Source organism: Carettochelys insculpta, chromosome 14 (assembly GCF_033958435.1).
Source record: "Carettochelys insculpta isolate YL-2023 chromosome 14, ASM3395843v1, whole genome shotgun sequence".
NCBI lineage: Eukaryota > Metazoa > Chordata > Testudines > Carettochelyidae > Carettochelys > Carettochelys insculpta.
The window spans coordinates 362,295-380,356 of NC_134150.1; the positions used below are offsets into that span (position 1 = coordinate 362,295).

The following is an 18,062-nucleotide window of genomic DNA, read 5'->3' on the forward strand; positions in this document are numbered from 1 at the left end:
CCTGTTCAACTTGTTCATCAATGATCTAGAAAATGAGGTAAGCAGTGAGGTGGCAAAGTTTGCAGATGACACCAAGTTGTTCAGGACAGTCAAAACCAAAAGGGATTGTGAAGAACTACAAAAAGATCTCAGCAAACTGAGTGATTGGGCAGCAAAATGGCAAATGAAATTTAATGTGGGTAAGTGTAAGATAATGCACATTGGAAAAAATAACCCAAATTACACATACAACATGATGGGGTCAAATTTAGCTACGACAGATCAGGAAAGGGATCTTGGAGTTATAGTGGATAGTTCTCTGAAGACATCCACGCAGTGTGCAGCGGCAGTTAGTAAAGCAAATAGGATGTTAGGAATTATTAAAAAGGGGATAGATAATAAGACAAAAGATATCGTACTTCCCCTATATAAAACTATGGTACGCCCACATCTTGAGTACTGCGTGCAGATGTGGTCTCCTCACCTCAAAAAAGATATATTGGCATTAGAAAAGGTTCAGAAAAGGGTGACTAAGATGATTAGGGGTTTGGAATGGGTCCCATATGGGGAGTGGCTAGAGAGACTGGGACTTTTCAGTCTGGAAAAGAGGCGATTGAGGGGAGATATGACAGAGGTATATAAAATAATGAATGGTGTGGAGAAAGTGAATATAGAAAAATTATTTACGTTTTCCCATAATACAAGAACTAGGGGACACCAAATGAAATTGATGGGTAGTAGGTTCAAAACTAATAAAAGGAAATTTTTCTTCCCACAGCGCACAGTCAACCTGTGGAACTCCTTGCCCGAGGAGGCTGTGAAGGCCAGGACTCTATTAGGGTTTAAAAAAGAGCTCGATAAATTTTTGGAGGTTAGGTCCATAAATGACTATTAGCCAGGGGTAAAGTATGGTGCCCTAGCCTTCAGTACAAGGGCAGGAGATGGATGGCAGGAGATAATCACTTGATCATTGTCTTCTGTTCTCCTTCTCTGGGGCGCCTGGCATTGGCCACTGTCGGCAGACGGGATAGTGGGCTGGATGGACCTTTGGTCTGACCCAGTATGGCCATTCTTATGTTCTTATGAAATGATTAACTTTTCTTTTTCACACTTCTGCATGGCTTATTCTAGGTAACCGAAATTTAGTTGCTGTGTGGCTCTGTTGGGACTTCTACTGGTGGATTCTATTCAGTTATAGGAACCTCATTACCTAACAGACATTGAGTAATTGTACTGACCAGTATGTATATCTTTATGACTGTAAGCGCCAAGAGTAGCTAACAGGCTGCTGTGTGTATAGTTGAAACCAAATGGCTTTGTACCAGGAGCCAGTATGTATCTGAAGATTGCTGCTAGTATCACCCTGACAATGTGCTGTGATGGTTTCCTGTGCAGGTAGTGAAGGAACGGTTGGTTTGCCATGCCATTATAGGGAAGCAGTCTGGGAAGGAACGGATAATGAAAGTGGATGTCACGTGTGAATTCATTGCACCCATTCTGCACCTCTCTTCCAAAGAGATCACTTTCAGAGTGGAAAAGGTAAACCATTTGGCTGCCTGCTGGCATTTAATAGATAGTCAGCCAAATGACTGTTTAAAGGATATGCTGGGTTTGTGTGGATATATACAAACGTGCAAAGACTGTGTGTGAAATCCAGGTCCCATTGATATCAGTGGGAGTTTTGCAATTGATTTCAGTGGGTTTAGGATTTTGCCTTTAATAGTTTTTTGCATGGACAACCTCCTTTACCAGCATTAGTGAATTGTTCCCCACTATGCCCCAGTGTCTGTCGATAGATAAGGACCATTCTCTCCATTCCACACCAAGTGACACTCTGGGCATGTCTGTGCTGGAGCTTACAGTAAGGTGTCATTCCAAGCTTGAGTAGATATAACTGCACTAGCTGTGATTCAGCTACCATGTTTAAAAATTGATGTTTAGCTGCAGCCATGCAAGCAGTGGGACAGGTTAGCTGCCTTGAACACCTGATTATCACCTTGGCCAGTGTCATACTCTGGGTTGCCAGCCCTGGCAGCTACACTAGTTCAATCCCATCTAGGCCAGAGGTGTCTTCTTGTTCTGGACACAGTTAAGAACAGTTAAATGACCTTCCCCAGGCCACACTGCAAGTCTCAAATCAAGTATGTTGAGTACAGCAGTGCTGCAAGCCCGGGGGCCAAAGTGGGAGGGGGCCTGACTCCAGGCCCCTTTGAAATGCCACACCTAGGGGCAAATGCTCCCTTATTCCCCTTCCCCCAGTCAGCGGGCCTGGTTGAGTAATAACGAACTGATCAGTTTCAGTTCAGTGGGATGGTGCCATAGCTGGAAATGCTGGGGCCATAAGTGGAGTTACAGATTCTCATCTGCCCCAGTATATTTTAAATTATGTCAGCAAGAGAAACTGTTAGTACTTGCCCTCCAGGTCCAACTGTTCTCTGAACTCTATTGTTGTATGAACTGATGTGTTAACACATATTCATTCTTGGCAGTTGCTTTTTTCTCTGTATTCATAAAGATTGAGAGACATTCCTAAGAAACTACTGTGTGATGGCATGTAACAGAATACAATTCAGTCCCACTTATCTGCCACATACCTGCATCTTCATCCCCCATTCTGCAAGGTATCTGAGACTGGGAAGCATAATTCCCATTCCGATCTTGCTTGTCCATCCCTGTTCTCTATTTATTCCCCAGAGCCAGCAATATTGCAGAACTGCTGTTCTTTTATGCAGCCCATGCAAATGAGTTGTTGGAACTCAACGTTCAGGTTTAATTTGGTGCCATCCAGTTATCCCAGCTGTCTCTCTCCATTTGGTTTGTTGCTGCACACTCTAATGTATTGAATGTAATAACACTATGCTTGCTTGAGATAAATACATTTAGCCTCCCAAACACCATTTAATGTATATGATCTGATCATAAACTTCAGAGAAATGCCAGGTTTAAACAGGAACAAGTAAGCTAAATTGGGAACCTTTTGGAAGCGAAGAGGGCAGCAACTAACAGGGCGTTTGCCTGGAAAAATTTCTGAGAGGATCTCAGATAAGTGTGGCTTATGGGGGGGCTGCATTGTGAACTGGTGTATTTATTATCCAAGTGTCTGTGTGTCTGAGCATTTGTTTTGCAGTTTTGCAAAGGGACAGTTTGAAAGTGTGTTTGGCAGTTTGATAAGTTTACAAAGGTGAAAATTGAGAGTGCTTTGTTCCAGCTGGGCCTTCCAGGGCTGATTCGCTTAGAGGCAAAGCTTTGAGCCAGGCCAAGCCAGCAGCCTTTAAGAAGGAAGCCACAGCAAACATTGTGAGCAGCAAAGAGGGCAACAGCTGATAGGGAGTTTGCCTGGAAGTTCACCTTGCGGAGAAGCCCCATACCAGATGTCTCTTTCTTATAGTTTTGTTTCTCTTCTGCCCTTCAAGACGGCACTAAAAACATCTGAGGGAATTCTCTGAAGAAAAGGGAAAATGGATAGTGACCAGTCTACTGAAAAGTCAGTTGTTGTGACCTGCACAGCATGTGCCATATTTGTTTTGCTCCCAGAAGATACAAGGGATTTCATATGTACCAAGTGCAAGCTGGTTGCCATCTTGGAAGAGGTTAGAGGACTTGAGGTGCAAACATCAACCCTCCAGTCCACAAGAGAAGGTAAAGACTTCATTGACAGAAGGCAGCATTTAGTACTACAAACGCAGCAGGCTGAGCAGCCAGCGAAGGCAGTGCTAAACAAGGAAGAAAACTGGAAGCATGTAACATCCAGGTGGAGAAAGCCAATTCAGGTATCTCCAATTCTGGTGGATGTAAGCAACTGTTTTCAAAATAAGAAGTCCTGTGGCACCTTTTAGACTAACAGGTATTTTGGAGCATAAGCTTTCGTGGCCCACAAAACCTTAAGCTCCAAAATATCTGTTAGTCTATAAGGTGCCACAGGACTATTTGTTGTTTTTGCAGATATGGACGAACACTTCTATCTCTCTGATACTTGTCAACCACTTTCAGGCTCTCTAGACAAGTGATTCCGTAGAGAATGCTGTGGCAGAGACTTCACGGGGAAGGTTATAAGAAGAAGACCCCACTGACTGAAAGGCATGGAATGAATAGTCATAGGGATGGAGGTTCTACAGCCACCACCCCCAAGAGCAGAAGACTGATGGTGGTGGTCAGGGACGCCCTCCTATGAGGTATGAAGTCATCCATATGCCATTCATACCTGGAATCTCGTGAAGTTTGCTGCTTACCAGGAGCTAGAATCCAGGATGTGATGGAGTCTCTTCCAAAAATCATTAAACCTGTAGATTTTTAACTGTTCCTACTCCTCTGTGTAGGAACTAATGACACAGCCAAGAAGGACCTTAAGCAGATCTCTGCAGATTATGCAGCTCTGGGAAGAAAGATCAAGGAATATGGAGCACAAATAGGCTACGTCTACACGTGAACGCTACATCGAAATAGCTTATTTCAATGTAGCGACATCGAAATAGGCTATTTCGATGAATAATGTCTACACATCCTCCACGGCTGGTGCCGTCGACATTGTTGGGCAGCACCACATCGAAGTAGGCGCTGCAGGGGAATGTCTATGCGCCAAAGTAGCACACATCGAAATAAGGGTGCCAGGAACAGCTGCAGACAGGGTCACAGGGCGGACTAGCATTTCCAGGGCAACAGCTAGCTGCTTCCTTAAAGGGCCCCTCCCAGACACACTCAGCCTGCACAGCACGTGGTTTGCAGAGCCACAGGCATGCACACCTCGGGCGACACAGTCATGGACTCCCAGCAGCAGCAGCAGCAGCAGCAGCCAGAGGTCCACCCAGCCGCCCCTGTAGGAGCAGTGCTCGCCCTGCTCGATGCCATGCAGGAGGCAGCTGATCACATCCTAGCCACAGAGGAAGAGCTGCCCGCAGGGGAGGAGGAAGCAACCCCAAACCCTGCAGCCCCCCCCGCCTCCCACGCCACCGGCTGTGGAGCTACCCCACGAGCACCGACTGGTGGGAGTGGCTGGTGCTCGGAGAGTGGGACGACGACCGCTGGCTCCAGAACTTTCGGATGAGCCGGCAGACATTTCTGGAGCTATGCCAGTGGCTCACCCCCACATTGAGGCACCAGGACACCGCCATGAGGCGTGTCCTCAGTGTGGAGAAACGAGTCGGCATCGCTGTCTGGAAGCTGGCCACTCCAGACAGCTACCGATCTGTGGGGCAGCAGTTTGGCGTGGGCAAGGCCACCGTCGGGGCTGTCCTCATGGAGGTAAGAGGACCCATGGGGAGGCGGGGGAGGGAGGGCCACACACACCCTGCACACCCCTCATTGGAGGTCTCCCATGTCCTTCCTCTGCAGGTCGTCCGTGCTATCAATGCCCTGCTCCTCCACAGGCTCGTGCGGCTTGGGGACCCGGATGCTGCCATCGCGGGGTTTGCCACCCTGGGCTTCCCCAATTGCTTCGGGGCTCTGGATGGGACCCACATCCCCATCCGTGCCCCGGAGCACAGTGGAGGACGCTGCTTAAACAGGAAGGGCTACCACTCAGTGGTCCTCCAGGCCTTGGTGGACAGCCGGGGCCGCTTCCTGGACATATATGTGGGCTGGCCTGGCAGCACCCACGACGCCCGGGTATTCCGGAATTCGGGCCTGTGCCGCTGGCTGGAGAAGGGGACCTACATCCCCCAGCGGGAGATCCCTGTGGGGGACACCACCATGCTCCTCTGCGTCATCGCAGACGCGGCATACCCCCTCCGGCCCTGGCTTATGCACATGGGCCACCTGTCAGCTAGCCAGGAGCGCTTCAACATGCGCCTGAACCACGCGCGCCAGGTGGTGGAGTGCACATTTGGCTGCCTCAAAGGGTGCTGGAGGTGTCTCCTCACCCGCCTTGATGCGGGCCCCACCAACATCCCCCAGATTGTGGGCACGTGCAGCGCCCTCCACAACCTCGTCGAGAGCAAGGGGGAGGCATTCTTTCAGGACTGGGCTGTGGAGGCTGGCAGGGCCGATGAGCAGCCACCCGCTGCCCCCAGTTGCCAGTTGGACCCCGAAGGGACCCGGGTCCAGGAGGCCCTGCGGGCCCAGTTCAACGAGGCTGCGGGCTGAACGCTGGCAGGCCCCCCACTGCACCCCCCCCCATCCTCCACAACACTCCCTGCCCCTACGCCCACGCCACAGAGCACCCAAGAGCACACCCCCCCCACTTTTCTTGTAAATAAAAACAGACATGTTGTTCGTCAAACCAGAATACATTGAACTCTTATTATAATCGTACTATTTACAGCCAAAATAAATATTATAAATATATATTTATTATAAGATGACAGGAAAAAAAAGGGGAAGACAAGGAAGGGGAGAACTATTTACGTGGGGGGGCAGGTATCATCATAACATAACAGGGGTCTAATACAAACTATTTACAAAAGACAAGTGTAGGGGATATGTACAAAGGGGGAGGGGGGACCACGTCCTGGGCCCCACACCCCCTAATGTCCAGCGCTGGGGTTGGGCGGCCGCAACCCGTGCCTTGGCCGCAGCCCTGGCCAGGGCTGGCTGGGGGCCGGGCGGACCAGGAGATATGGCTGGCGGGTGTGAGCAGGCCCCAAGTCCCCCTCGGTGGCAGATGGCGGTGCGACGGCGGGTGGAGCAGGCAGGGCGGGCGGAGCGGCGGCCGGTGCGGCGTGGGGGGCCAGGTAGTCCGCAATGTGCTCGAGGGTGCGCATAAAGGCCCCCCATGCCTCCTGGCTCCAGGCCAGCGTCCGCTCCTGCAGTTCGAGGCACTGCTCTGAGACCTCCAGCTGCCGCCAGAGGATCGCCAGCAACTGGGGGTCCGTCGCTGTCCAGGAGTGCTGGCTCTGCCGTCGTCCCCACCCTGGGGCCGGTCAGTGCTCCGCCGAGGGGCTGGCCTGGACTGATGGCCCTGGTGGGCTCTCTGGGACCACTGACACCTCGCCGGCGCTCTCCGGTCCCTCCAATGGTGCAGCTGCAGAACACAGGGGGCAAGAAGAGTGGAGACAGCTGTTATTGTGGGCCCCGAGCTGTGGCCTTTGTCCCCCCCACCCCTCTGCTGCTGGTTCACCATCCCCATCCCCGGGAGGTGCTGCTGATGATGATGATGATGGGTGTCCCACCCCCTCCCCCCAGGGACCCTAGGTTCCACTCCCCCCATCCCCAGGGATGGGGCATGGCACTGTCCTGCTGGGGGGGCAGGGGCTGATGCACTCTTCTGAGGGACATGCCACTGCTGTCCTTGGGGCCATGGTCATCTGGGCATGTGGAGGGCCCTGGTCATGTCTGTTAGCCCCGCCCCTCAACCCTGGGAGTGTGCACCGGGGGCGTACATACCTGATGGTCCACTCCCACGGTTGGGGGACGCCTGGTGGGCGGACGCCCTGCTGGAGCTCCGGGATGGGATGTCGATTTGGAGCCCCCCATCGCTGGAGGAGGATCCCCCCTCCTCCTCCTCCTCCAGTGCCCCAGGGGTGGGCTCCTGGGGGAGCCCTTGGGGTGCGGGGCTTGCTTCCGGGGCGGACTCCGCCTCCGCGGCCTGCTGGGGCTCGTCGGCTGAGGTATCAAGAGTGGCCGGAGGGGAGGAGGTGTGCTGGGGGCCCAGGATGGACCTGAGCTCCCTGTAAAAGGGGCAAGTGACGGGGGCGGCCCCAGATCGGCTGGCCGCATCCCGGGTCTGGGCGTAACCCTGCCGCAGCTCCTTGACCTTAATCCTGACATGGTCAGGAGTGCGGGAGGGTGACCCCGGGCAGCCAGGCCCTCGGCCAGCTGAGCGAACGCATCTGCATTCCGCCTCTTGCTCTCCATTACCTGGAGCACCTCCTCCTCACTCCAGAGCCCCAGCAGGTCCCGAAGCTCAGCCTCCGTCCAGGAGGGGCCCCGCTGCCTTTTGCCAGGCTGGCTGCCGGGTTGGGAGCCCTGACTCCCCTTGGGGGGGGTGCCCTGGGGGCACCATCACATTGGGGGGAGGTGTCTGTGGCTGCAGAGCCACGTGGCCAGCCTGCACACCCCTGGGCTGCCGCCTGCATGCTCTCTGTTTCCTGCACAGGAAGGCAGGGGGCGGGGATCTTTAAGGGGCCGCTGCACACGGTGACCATCGAGCTCAGGGGCTGGAGAGAGTGTCTCTCAACCCCTCAGCTGATGGCTGCCATGGCGGACCCCACTATTTCGATGTTGCAGGACGCGCAACGGCTGCACATGCCCTACTTCGACGTTCAACGTTGAAGTAGGGCGCTATTCCCATCCCCTCATGAGGTTAGCGACTTGGACGTCTCGCCGCCTTACGTCAATGTCAACTTCGAAATAGCGCCTGGCACGTGTAGCCGTGGCAGGCGCTATTTCGAAGTTGGCGCAGCTACTTTGAAGTAGCTGGCACATGTAGACGCGGCTATAGTGTTCTCATGTATTACCCCTGTTGACGGAAGGGGTCCACGTAGAGATCGTCAAATTGTGGAGGTAAATGTGTGGTTGTGCAGGTGGTGTCGGAGAGAAGGCTTTGATCTTTTCAGCCACTGGATTCTGTTTCGGGAGCAAGAATTGCTAGGAAGAGATGGGATCCACCTAACCAAGAGAGGAACAAGCATTTTTACAGGAAAGCTTGCAAACTTAGTGAGGAGGGCTTTAAACTCAGTTCATCGGGGATGGTGACACAAGCCCTGAGGTAAGTGGGAAAGGAGAAAGGAACAGAAAAGGAGAATGTTGGCAAATCAGCTTATTATCTAAGGTGTTCGTACATAAATGCAAGACGCTTGGGAAACAAACAGGAAGAATTAGAGGCCCTGACACAGTCAAAGAAGTATGATGTGTTTGGAATAATGGAGACTTGGTCGGATGACTCACAGAACCAGAGCATGATCATGGAAGGGTATAAACTGTTCAGGAAGGACAGGCAGGGGAAAAAAGGAGGAGGACCTCTATTGTACGTGAGAGAGCAGTATAATTTCTCAGAGCTCCAGTATATGGAGAGAAAAAGCCAGTTGAGAGTCTTTGGGCTAAACTTGGAGGTGGAAGCAACAAAGGTGATGTTGTGGTAGGTGTCTGGTATAGACCACCAGATCAGATAGATGAGGATTTCTTCAGACAGCTTAGAAAAGCTTCCAAACCACAGTCCTGGTTCTCAGGGGAGACTTTAATCACCCCGATGTTTATTGGGAGGCCAATGCAGCAGCACACAGACAATCCAGGAAGATCTGGAGAATGTTGGGGATAACTGCCTGTTACAAGTGCTGAAGGAACCGATGTGGGCTGTGTGCAGCTTGACATGCTGCTCACGAACAGGGAAGAACCAGTAGGAGAAATAGAAGTGAGTGGCAACCTGGGCTGCAGCGACTTTGAGATGGTAGATTTCAGGATCCTGACAAAAGGAAAAAAGGTGAGCAGTAAAATTCAGACCCTTGATTTCAGAAGAGCAGATTTCAACTCTGTGAGAGAACTGATGGGCAGGACCCCTTGGGAAACAGATATGAAGGGGAAAGGAGTTCAGAAGAAGTGGCAGTATTTTAAAGAAGTCTCATTGAAGGCACAGGAACAAACCGTCCAGATGTGCAATAAGAAAAGCAAACATGGTGGGCAACCAGCTTGCCTTAACAGGGAAATCCTTGGCAAGCTCAAACTCAAAAAGCTTGTGTATAAGAAGTGGAATCTTGGACAGATGACAAGGGAGGAATATACATGCATTGCTGGAGAATAGTGACAGAGAGATAGCCATGTTAGTCTGTATTCTATCAAAACAAAAAAGCAGTCAAGTAGCACTTTAAAGACTAACAAAATCATTTATTAGGTGATGAGCTCTCGTGGGACAGACCCACTTCTTCAGATCATAGCCATAGCAGAACAGATTCAATATATAAAGCACAGAGGTCCAAAAATTGTTATCAAGGTTGACAAATCAGAAGAGCAGAGGGGTGGCAGGAGGGGCCTGTGGGGTGGGGAAGTCAAGAGTTACGTAAAACAAAGTATGTAAAAGAGTCCTTATAATGAGCCAAATAATTGCTGTCCCGTTTGAAACCGTGAGTTCATGTGTCAAATTTGAATATAAATGTGAGTTCTGAGCACTCTCTCTGTAAATGATTGTTCAAGTTCCTTTTCAGTAAAACAGAGACTTTCACGTCATTAACAGAATGGCCCACTCCATTAAAGCGCTGGCTGACAGGTTTGTGAGTTAGGAGTTTTTTGTTGTCTGTTTTGTGTCCATTCATTCTTTGTCAAAGTGTGTTTACAGTCTTTCCTATATACGTGATGTGTGGGCATTGCTGGCACATGGTACAATCGCATCTGCTCTGATCCTACTGACAGGGACCAAAAAGTACAAGATCTCTACCAAACATTCATAAACCTGAATTACCCACCAAGAGAAGTGAAAAAACAAACAAACAAACAAACAAAAAAAAACAAATCGACAAGGCCAGACAAATACCCAGAAACCAACTACTCCAAGATAGGCCCAAAAAACTAATAACAGAACACCACTGGTCATTACCTATAGCCCCAACTCAAACCACTGCAGCAAATCATTAAAGACCTGCAACCTATCCTTAATCAGGATGCCACGCTCCAGAAGGCCCTAGGTGACAGGTCTGTTCTCTCCTATAGACAACCTACCAACCTTATGATGGTTCTCACTAGCAACCACAGGCTATACCACAATACCACCAATCCTGGAACTTTTTCTTGCAACAAGCCCCATTGCCATCTTTGTCCACATATCTATTTTGGAGATACCATCACTGGACCTAACCATATTATTCACAGAATCATGGGTACATTCTCCAGTTCCTCAACTAACATCATATATGCCATCATGTGCCAACAATGCCCACACACCATGTATATAGGACAGACTGTAAACATTCTTCGAAAAAAAATGAATGGACTCAAAACAGACATTAAAAAAACTGCTAACTCACAAACCCATCAGCCGTCACTTTAAAGGAGTGGGCCATTCTGTTAGTGACCTGAAAGTCTGTTTTACTGAAAAGGAACTTTAACAATTGTTTACAGAGAGAGTGCTCAAAACTCTCATTTATATTCAAATTCGACACATTAACACGTGGTTTGAACTGGGACAGCAATAACTCAGCCCATCATAAGGACTCTTTTACATACTTTGTTTTTTATCTAACTCTTGACTTCCCTACCCCACACACCCCTTCTGCTGCCCCTCTGCTCTTTGATTTGCAAACCTTGATAACAATTTTTCTGATTTGTCAGCCTTGATAAGAATTTTTGGACCTCTGTGTTTTATGTATTTAGTATGTTCTGGTATGGCTATGATCTGAAGAGATGAGTCTGTCTCACGAAAGCTCATCACCTAATAAATTAGTTTGTTTGTCTTTAACGTACAGAGGATGTCAGGGGGTCATCAGGAAAGCAAAATCACAATTGGAACGATAGCTAGCAAGGAATGTGAAGGGCAAGAAGAAAGGTTTCTGCAGGCATGTTAACAATAGAAGGATGATCAGAGAGGGTGCAGAGCCGTTTCTGGCTGAGGAAGATAACCTAGTGACAGATGGTGCAGAAAAAGCTGAAGTACTCAATGCTTTTTTTGGCTCAGTCTTCACAGACAAGATCAGTCCCCAAACTACAGCACTAAGCAATGCAGTATGAGAAGGAGGTAGACAGTCCTTGGTGGGGAAAGAACAGGTTGAGCTACTTAGAAAAGCTAGAGGTACACAAATCCATGGGTTTGAATATAGTGCGTCCCAGGGTGCTGAAGGAATTGTCAGATATCATTGGAGAGCCTTTGGTCATTATCTTTGAAAACTCGTGGAGATCAGGAGAGATCCCGGATGATTGGAAAAAGGCAAATGTAGTGCCCATCTTTAAAAAAGGAAAGAAGGACAATCCAAGGAACTGTAAATCAGTAAGCCTACCTCACACCCCAGAAGAATCATGAATGGGATCCAAGAAATCCATTTTGGAGCACTTGGAAGAGGGTAAAGTGATCAAGAGTAGTCAGTATGGATTCACCAAGGACAAGTCATGCCTAACCAATCTGATTAGCTTCTATGATGAGCTAACTGGCTCTGTGGACACGGGGAAAGCAATGGGTGTGATATACCTTGACTATACCAAAGCTTTTGATGCAGTCGCCAACAACATTCTTGCCCATAAGTTAAGGAAGTATGGATTGGATTCCTGGAGTGTAAGATGCATAGAAAGCTGGCTTGACAGATGGTCCCAATGGGTAGTGATCAATGGCTCAGTGTCTTGTTGGCAGTCGGTTTCAGGTGGGGTGCCCCAGTGATCAGTTCTAGGGCCAGTATTGTTCAACGTCTTTGTTAATGACCTGGATGAGGGGGCGGATTGCATCCTCAGCAAATTTGCAGATGACACTGAGCTAGAGGGACAGGTGGATACATTGGAGGGTAGGGATAGGGTCCAGAGTGACCTAGATTAATTGAAGGATTGAGCCAAAAGAAATCTGAGGTTCAACAAAAGTGCAGAATCCTGCACTTGGGATGAAAGAATTCCAAGCATTGTTAGAGGCTGGGGACTGACTGGTTAAGTAGCAGTGCAGCAGATAAGGACGTGTGAATGACAGTGGATAAGAGGCTGGATATGAGTCAACAGTGAGCCCCTGTAGCCAAGTAGGCTAATGGCATATTGGGGTGTATAAGGAGATCATTTCCAGCAGATCTTTTTCCAGCAGAAAAAGCTGCTATTTCCCCCTCCCCCCTACTCTATTTGGCACTGGTGAGGCCACATCTGGAGTATTGCATCCAGTTCTAGGCCCCCCATTGTAGAAGGGGTATGGATGCATTGGAGCGAGTTCAACGGAGAGCAACAAAAATGACTGAGGGGCTGGAGCACATGACCTATGAGGAGAGGCTGAGAGATTTGGGCTTATTTAGTTTGCAGAGAAGAGTGAGGGGCAATTTGACAGCAGCCTTCAGCTTCCTGAAAGGGAGCTCTGAAGAGGATGCAGAGAGGCTGTTCTCAGTGGTTACAGATGGCAGAACAAGGAACAATGGTCTGAACTGGCAGTATTTTAAAGAAGTCTTACTGAAGGCACAGGAACAAACCATCCCGCTGCACAGTAAGAAATGCTAACATGGTAGGTGACCAGCTTGGCTTAACAGGGAAATTCTTAGTCAGATTAAATTCAAAAAGGATGCATACAAGAAATGGAAACGTGGACAGTTGACTAAGGAGGAGTACAAACATACGGCTGGAGAACACCGGGCAGTAATCAGGAAAGCGAAAGCACAATTGGAACTGCAGCTGGCAAGGGATGTGAAGAGTAACAAGAAGGGTTTCTACAGGCATATTAACAATAAATGGGTTATCAGAGAAGGTGTGGGGTCATTACTGGATGAGGGAGGTAACCTAATGACAGATGATGTAGGAAAAGCTGAAGTACTCAATGCTTTTTTTGCCTCAGTCTTCACGGACAAAGTCAATTTCCACATGATGGTACTAGACAATGTAGTATGAGAAGGTGGAGGGCAGCCATCTGTGGGGAAGGAACAAGTTCTGAGCTGTCTAGAAAAACTAGATGTGCACAAGTCCATGGGTCTGGATTTAATGCACCCCAGGGTACTGAGGGAATTGGCAGAGGTCATTGCTGAACCTTTGGCCATTATCCTTGAAGACTCTTGGAGATCGGGGGAGGTACCGGGTGACTGGAAGAAGGAAAACGTAGTGCCCATCTTTAAAAAAGCAAAGAAGGACAATCCAGGGAACTATAGACCTGTCAGCCTTACCTCAATCCCTGGGAAAGTAATGGAGGGAATCCTCAAGGAATCCATTTTGGAGCACTTGGAAGAGGGGAAAGTGATCAAAAGTAGCCAGCATGGATTCACCAGGGGCAAGTCCTGCCTGACCAATCTGATTAGCTTCTATGGTGAGGTAACAGGCTCTGTGGAAGTCAGTGGATGTGATATACCTTGACTTCAGCAAGGCTTTTGATACGGACGCCCACAACATTCTTGTCCATAAGTTAAGGAAATATGGATTGGATCCTTTGACTATAAGATGGATAGAAAGCTGGCTTGAGGGTCAGGCCCAGTGAGTAGTGGTCAATGACTCAATATCTGGATGGCGGTCGGTTTCAAGCGGAGTGCCATAAGGCTCTGTTCTGGGGCTGGTGTTATTCAACATCTTTAGTAATGACCTGGATGAGGGGCTGGATTGCACCCTCAGCAAGTTTGCGGATGACACAAAACTAGGGGGAGAGGTAGATTCATTGGAGGTTAGAGAGAGAATCCAGAGGGACCTGGATAAATTGGAGGACTGGGCCAAAAGAAATCGGATGCGGTTCAACAAGGAGAAGTGTAGAGTCCTGCATCTGTGGCGGAAGAATCCCAAGCATTGTTACAGGCTGGGGACTGACTAGCTCAGCAGCAGTACGATAGAAAGGGACATAGGGGTTATGGTGGATGAAAGGCTGGATATGAGTAAACCATGTGCCCTTGTAGCCAAGAAGGCTAACGGCATACTAGGATGCATTAGGAGGAGCATTTTGAGCAGATCTAGAGAAGCAGTTGCTCCCCTCTGTTCAGCACTGGTGAAGCCACATCTGGCATATTGTGTCCAGTTTTGGGCCCCCCAGTATAAAAAGGGTGTGGATTTGCTGGAGCAGGTTCAGCAGAAGGCAACAAAAATGATTAAGGGGCTGGAGCACAAGACCTATGAGGATAGGCTGTGAGATTTGGGTATATTTAGTTTACAGAAGAGAAGACTTAGGGGTGATTTAATAGCAGCCTTCAGCTTACTGAAGGGGAGCTCTAAAGAGGAGGGTGAGAAACTGTTCTCAGTGGTGTCAGATGACAGAACAAGGAGTAATGGTCTGAAGTTGAAGAGGGAGAGGGGTAGGTTAGATATCAGGAAAAACTACTTCACCAGGCGGGTGGTGAAACATTGGAATGTGTTGCCTAGAGAGGTGGTGGATTCTCCATCCCTTGAGGTTTTTAAGTCCCAGCTGCACAAGGTCCTGGCTGGGATGACTTTGTGGGGGGTTGATCCTGCTTGAAGCAGGGGGCTGGACTAGATGACCTCCTGAGGTCCCTTCCAGCTCTATGAGTCTGTGATTCTGTGAACTTATAGAGAGAGAGGCGTGGGTTGGACATTAGGAAAAATTATTTCACCAGGAGGGTGGTGAAGCACTGGAATGCCTTGCCAGGAGAGGTGGTGGAATTTCCATCCCTAGAGGTTTTTTTAAGTTCTGGCTTGACAAAGTCCTGATTGGGATGATTTAGTTGAGGTCGATCCTGCTTTAGGCAGGGGGCTGTAGTAGATGACCACCTGAGTTCCCTTCCAGCCCTATGATTCCATGATTCTGTGAAAGCTCATCTTTACAGTATAGAAAACAGAAGACATATGTACCTTAGCTATCCAGGTTCCTAGCCTAGTAAGTGCACATACAAGAAGCATTTTCTTTCTTGCTTGTCTTTCTCACGTAGGTAACCTCTTTGACTTGAATGGGACTCCTGCACTTTCCTTTATGATTCTGATCCAGCCATTTCACTTCTGTGTCTCTCTTTCCCCATCTGTAAACTGGAGATAGTAATACTTCCCTGCCTCACGTGTTGTGGTTTGTAAAGCAAACGTATTTGAGTGTGGAGGAGGGCTAGGCATTGCAGAATATTAATAGTGATAGAGCCAATTATTTTTTTTCAAACTGTGCCAACTGGGGGGGGGTGTGAAAAATCTGAAAAAAAGGAGCATGGGAGAAATTGACAAAATTGTTATTGAAAAGTTTCCCAAATTTTTGGCCAATTATATAGTTGGTTAGAGTGGTGTGTGAATTTTTGATGAAATTTCAAATAGGAACATTTTAAAAATTGGAGAAGGGAACCCAAGAAGAAATGGAGGAGGAGGGGAAACAATAATAGATATCACGGAGAGAAAGATCTTTGATCAGCTAATCCAGGGGTGGGCAAATACCGGCCCCCAGGCCAGATCTGGTCTGCCAGGTTTAGTCCCTGGCAGCACCCCACCTCTATATTTACTTGCACCTCCAAAGGTATGGCGATTGCAGCTCTCATTGGCTACAGATTGCCATTTGCAACGAGAAGTGTTGTCCTAGTCCGCACCCCTTCCCATCATTCCTATTGACTGGGAACAGTGATGTGTGGCTGATGAGAGCTGCGGTCGGTCGATACTTGTAGAGGTACAGGTAAAAGCAGGGGAGGCGGCCTGCTAGGGACTAACTGGTGAGCCACTGCTTTTTGACTGCACACTCCCTGATTTAATCTGAACGCCTGTGTATCACTGGCCAGAGGATGTTCCTGAAATAATTCCTAGAGTGGATTTTAGACAAATGTCTAGTCTTGACTACAAAATTGTCAGCGATGGCAAATGCACCATGGCCCTTAGTAAGTTGTTCTGATGGTTAATTACACTTAGTTATGTTATGCCTTATTTCCTTATCCTTATTTTTAATTGTGACAAACACAAACTACACCATCTTTATAGAGAGAGTGCTTTATAATCATCCTAACAAAGCCATCACTGTCATGTCCACACAAAGATTTGTTGAGGCACCTTGAACTTTACTCATGCCATAAAAGTCTGAGAAATGAACTGTTGTGCTGTGGTGGAATATTGGAATCTCTCACACAGTAACAGCTGCCTGCCTACAGCACATTACTTATTGTGCTTGTCTTGGGGTTTCTCTTCCTTACTAACATGGCTTTGCATTTCACAGCATCCCAGTGATGTCTTGACTTCACAATATGAACCTCTGATCTTAAAAAATGTCTCCTCCCTGCCACTCAACATTCTCCTGTCCCTACAAGCACCTTTCTTCCTCTGCGATACAGACCAGCAAAAACTGCCTGCAGAAACACAGGTAAGTAGACAGTAGATTTAATGCAAAAGTCCTTGGTATATTTGTGTCTGAGGAGCAAAGAGCAGTTAGATTTCCAAAGGGTGACACTGAGATGAATTCTATATGGTCATCAGCCTGTTGGTCTGAGTTAAATCTGAAGATACAGTAAACTGTTGGATCATCTGACACATTTCTGGGTGTGTGAAGTACACTTGGCCTAAGGTAAGCTAGGTGGGTTCAGGAGCAGCAGAGAAATGCTGTTTTTTGGGGGTAGGCATCGGGGCCCCCATTTTTCTGTATCTGTTGTAATAAAACTTCTCCTCGGCCTTGGCTCCTGTGCTTTTAAGTGGATTGCTGGCCTCAGAGGCTCACAGCAGCCCTCAGGTTAGGCATGTTCTCTAGGGCACCAGCTTGCTGTTTGTTTAGCTACTTTCATCATTGGCCAGCATGGGGAAAAGTGGGGAAACCAAATTCCATAGTCTCTGTGGCCTCTCCAAGTGGTACTGGGCATGACAACCCCCTTTACCAAATCCTGTTCTGTAATGCTGAGAGGATAGTAGGTCGAACCTGGGCCCACACTCTTCTTTGGGCTCCAGCCCAGGGACCCTGTGAAAGCATCTGCCTGCAAACATCTCCATCAACAGCTACAGCTCCCTAGCCCACTTCCCCACAGCCCTCCCCAGCACCCTTCTTACCCACAGACTCTTCTCTCTGGCACCTGCTTGCACTTGCTCCTCCCAGATCCTCCACATCTCCTTCTTTCGTCAGCTCCTTGCCCGCAGTGAGCCAACAGAAGAGGAGCCCTTTTTAACCAGTCTTAACTGATCCTCAGGTTGGCCCCAGGTGGTGGTCTTTGGGTGCTCATGTGCATTCCAAGTTGGGTGTGCGCTGGCATATGCCCAACTGTCAGAAGCTTTTTGCCCTAGCCAGTAGCCATAGGGTTGGTGCAGCATCCCCTGGAGTGGCGCTGATATGGTGATCAATATATGCACCACCCGTCCCGACCCCTGCTCAGTTCTTTCTCACTGTGCTGCCATTTGTTGGAGTTATTGCCCTTCTCTAGTTCAATTGTCAGCTATTAGCCTATTTTTTGTAGAGTAAATAGTTCTTAAGTACTTTTTAAAAGTTTTACTGTTAGATAGTTAAATTTATCCCATGGTGAGAACCGAGACAGGGCTTTCCATCTCTCTTGGCACTTCGGCACTAGGGAATGCCTGGCTTTCCAGGATTTAAAATGTGTTCCAAGTGTGGAAAATATATGCCCAAGAGTGACCCTCATTCAGCTTGTTTGAGTTGTTTGGGGGAAGGGCATTTAGGTGACTGCTGCCCC

The 18,062-nt window shown here is 48.6% G+C and overlaps 1 protein-coding gene across 6 annotated transcripts in view; it reads left to right on the top strand.

Annotated features, from left to right (window-relative positions):
- Positions 1-18,062, top strand: part of HYDIN (HYDIN axonemal central pair apparatus protein) — a 286,881-nt gene that overhangs the window by 124,459 nt on the left and 144,360 nt on the right. For all 6 annotated transcript variants that reach the window (XR_012647429.1, XR_012647430.1, XM_075008458.1 and 3 more), the window contains exons 20-21: positions 1,375-1,518; positions 16,610-16,753. Coding sequence is in view for 4 of the 6 variants with exons in the window: in XM_075008458.1 (XP_074864559.1) it covers positions 1,375-1,518; positions 16,610-16,753 (288 nt within the window). In the remaining 2 variants the exon portion in view is untranslated. The remainder of the gene's footprint in view (positions 1-1,374; positions 1,519-16,609; positions 16,754-18,062) is intronic.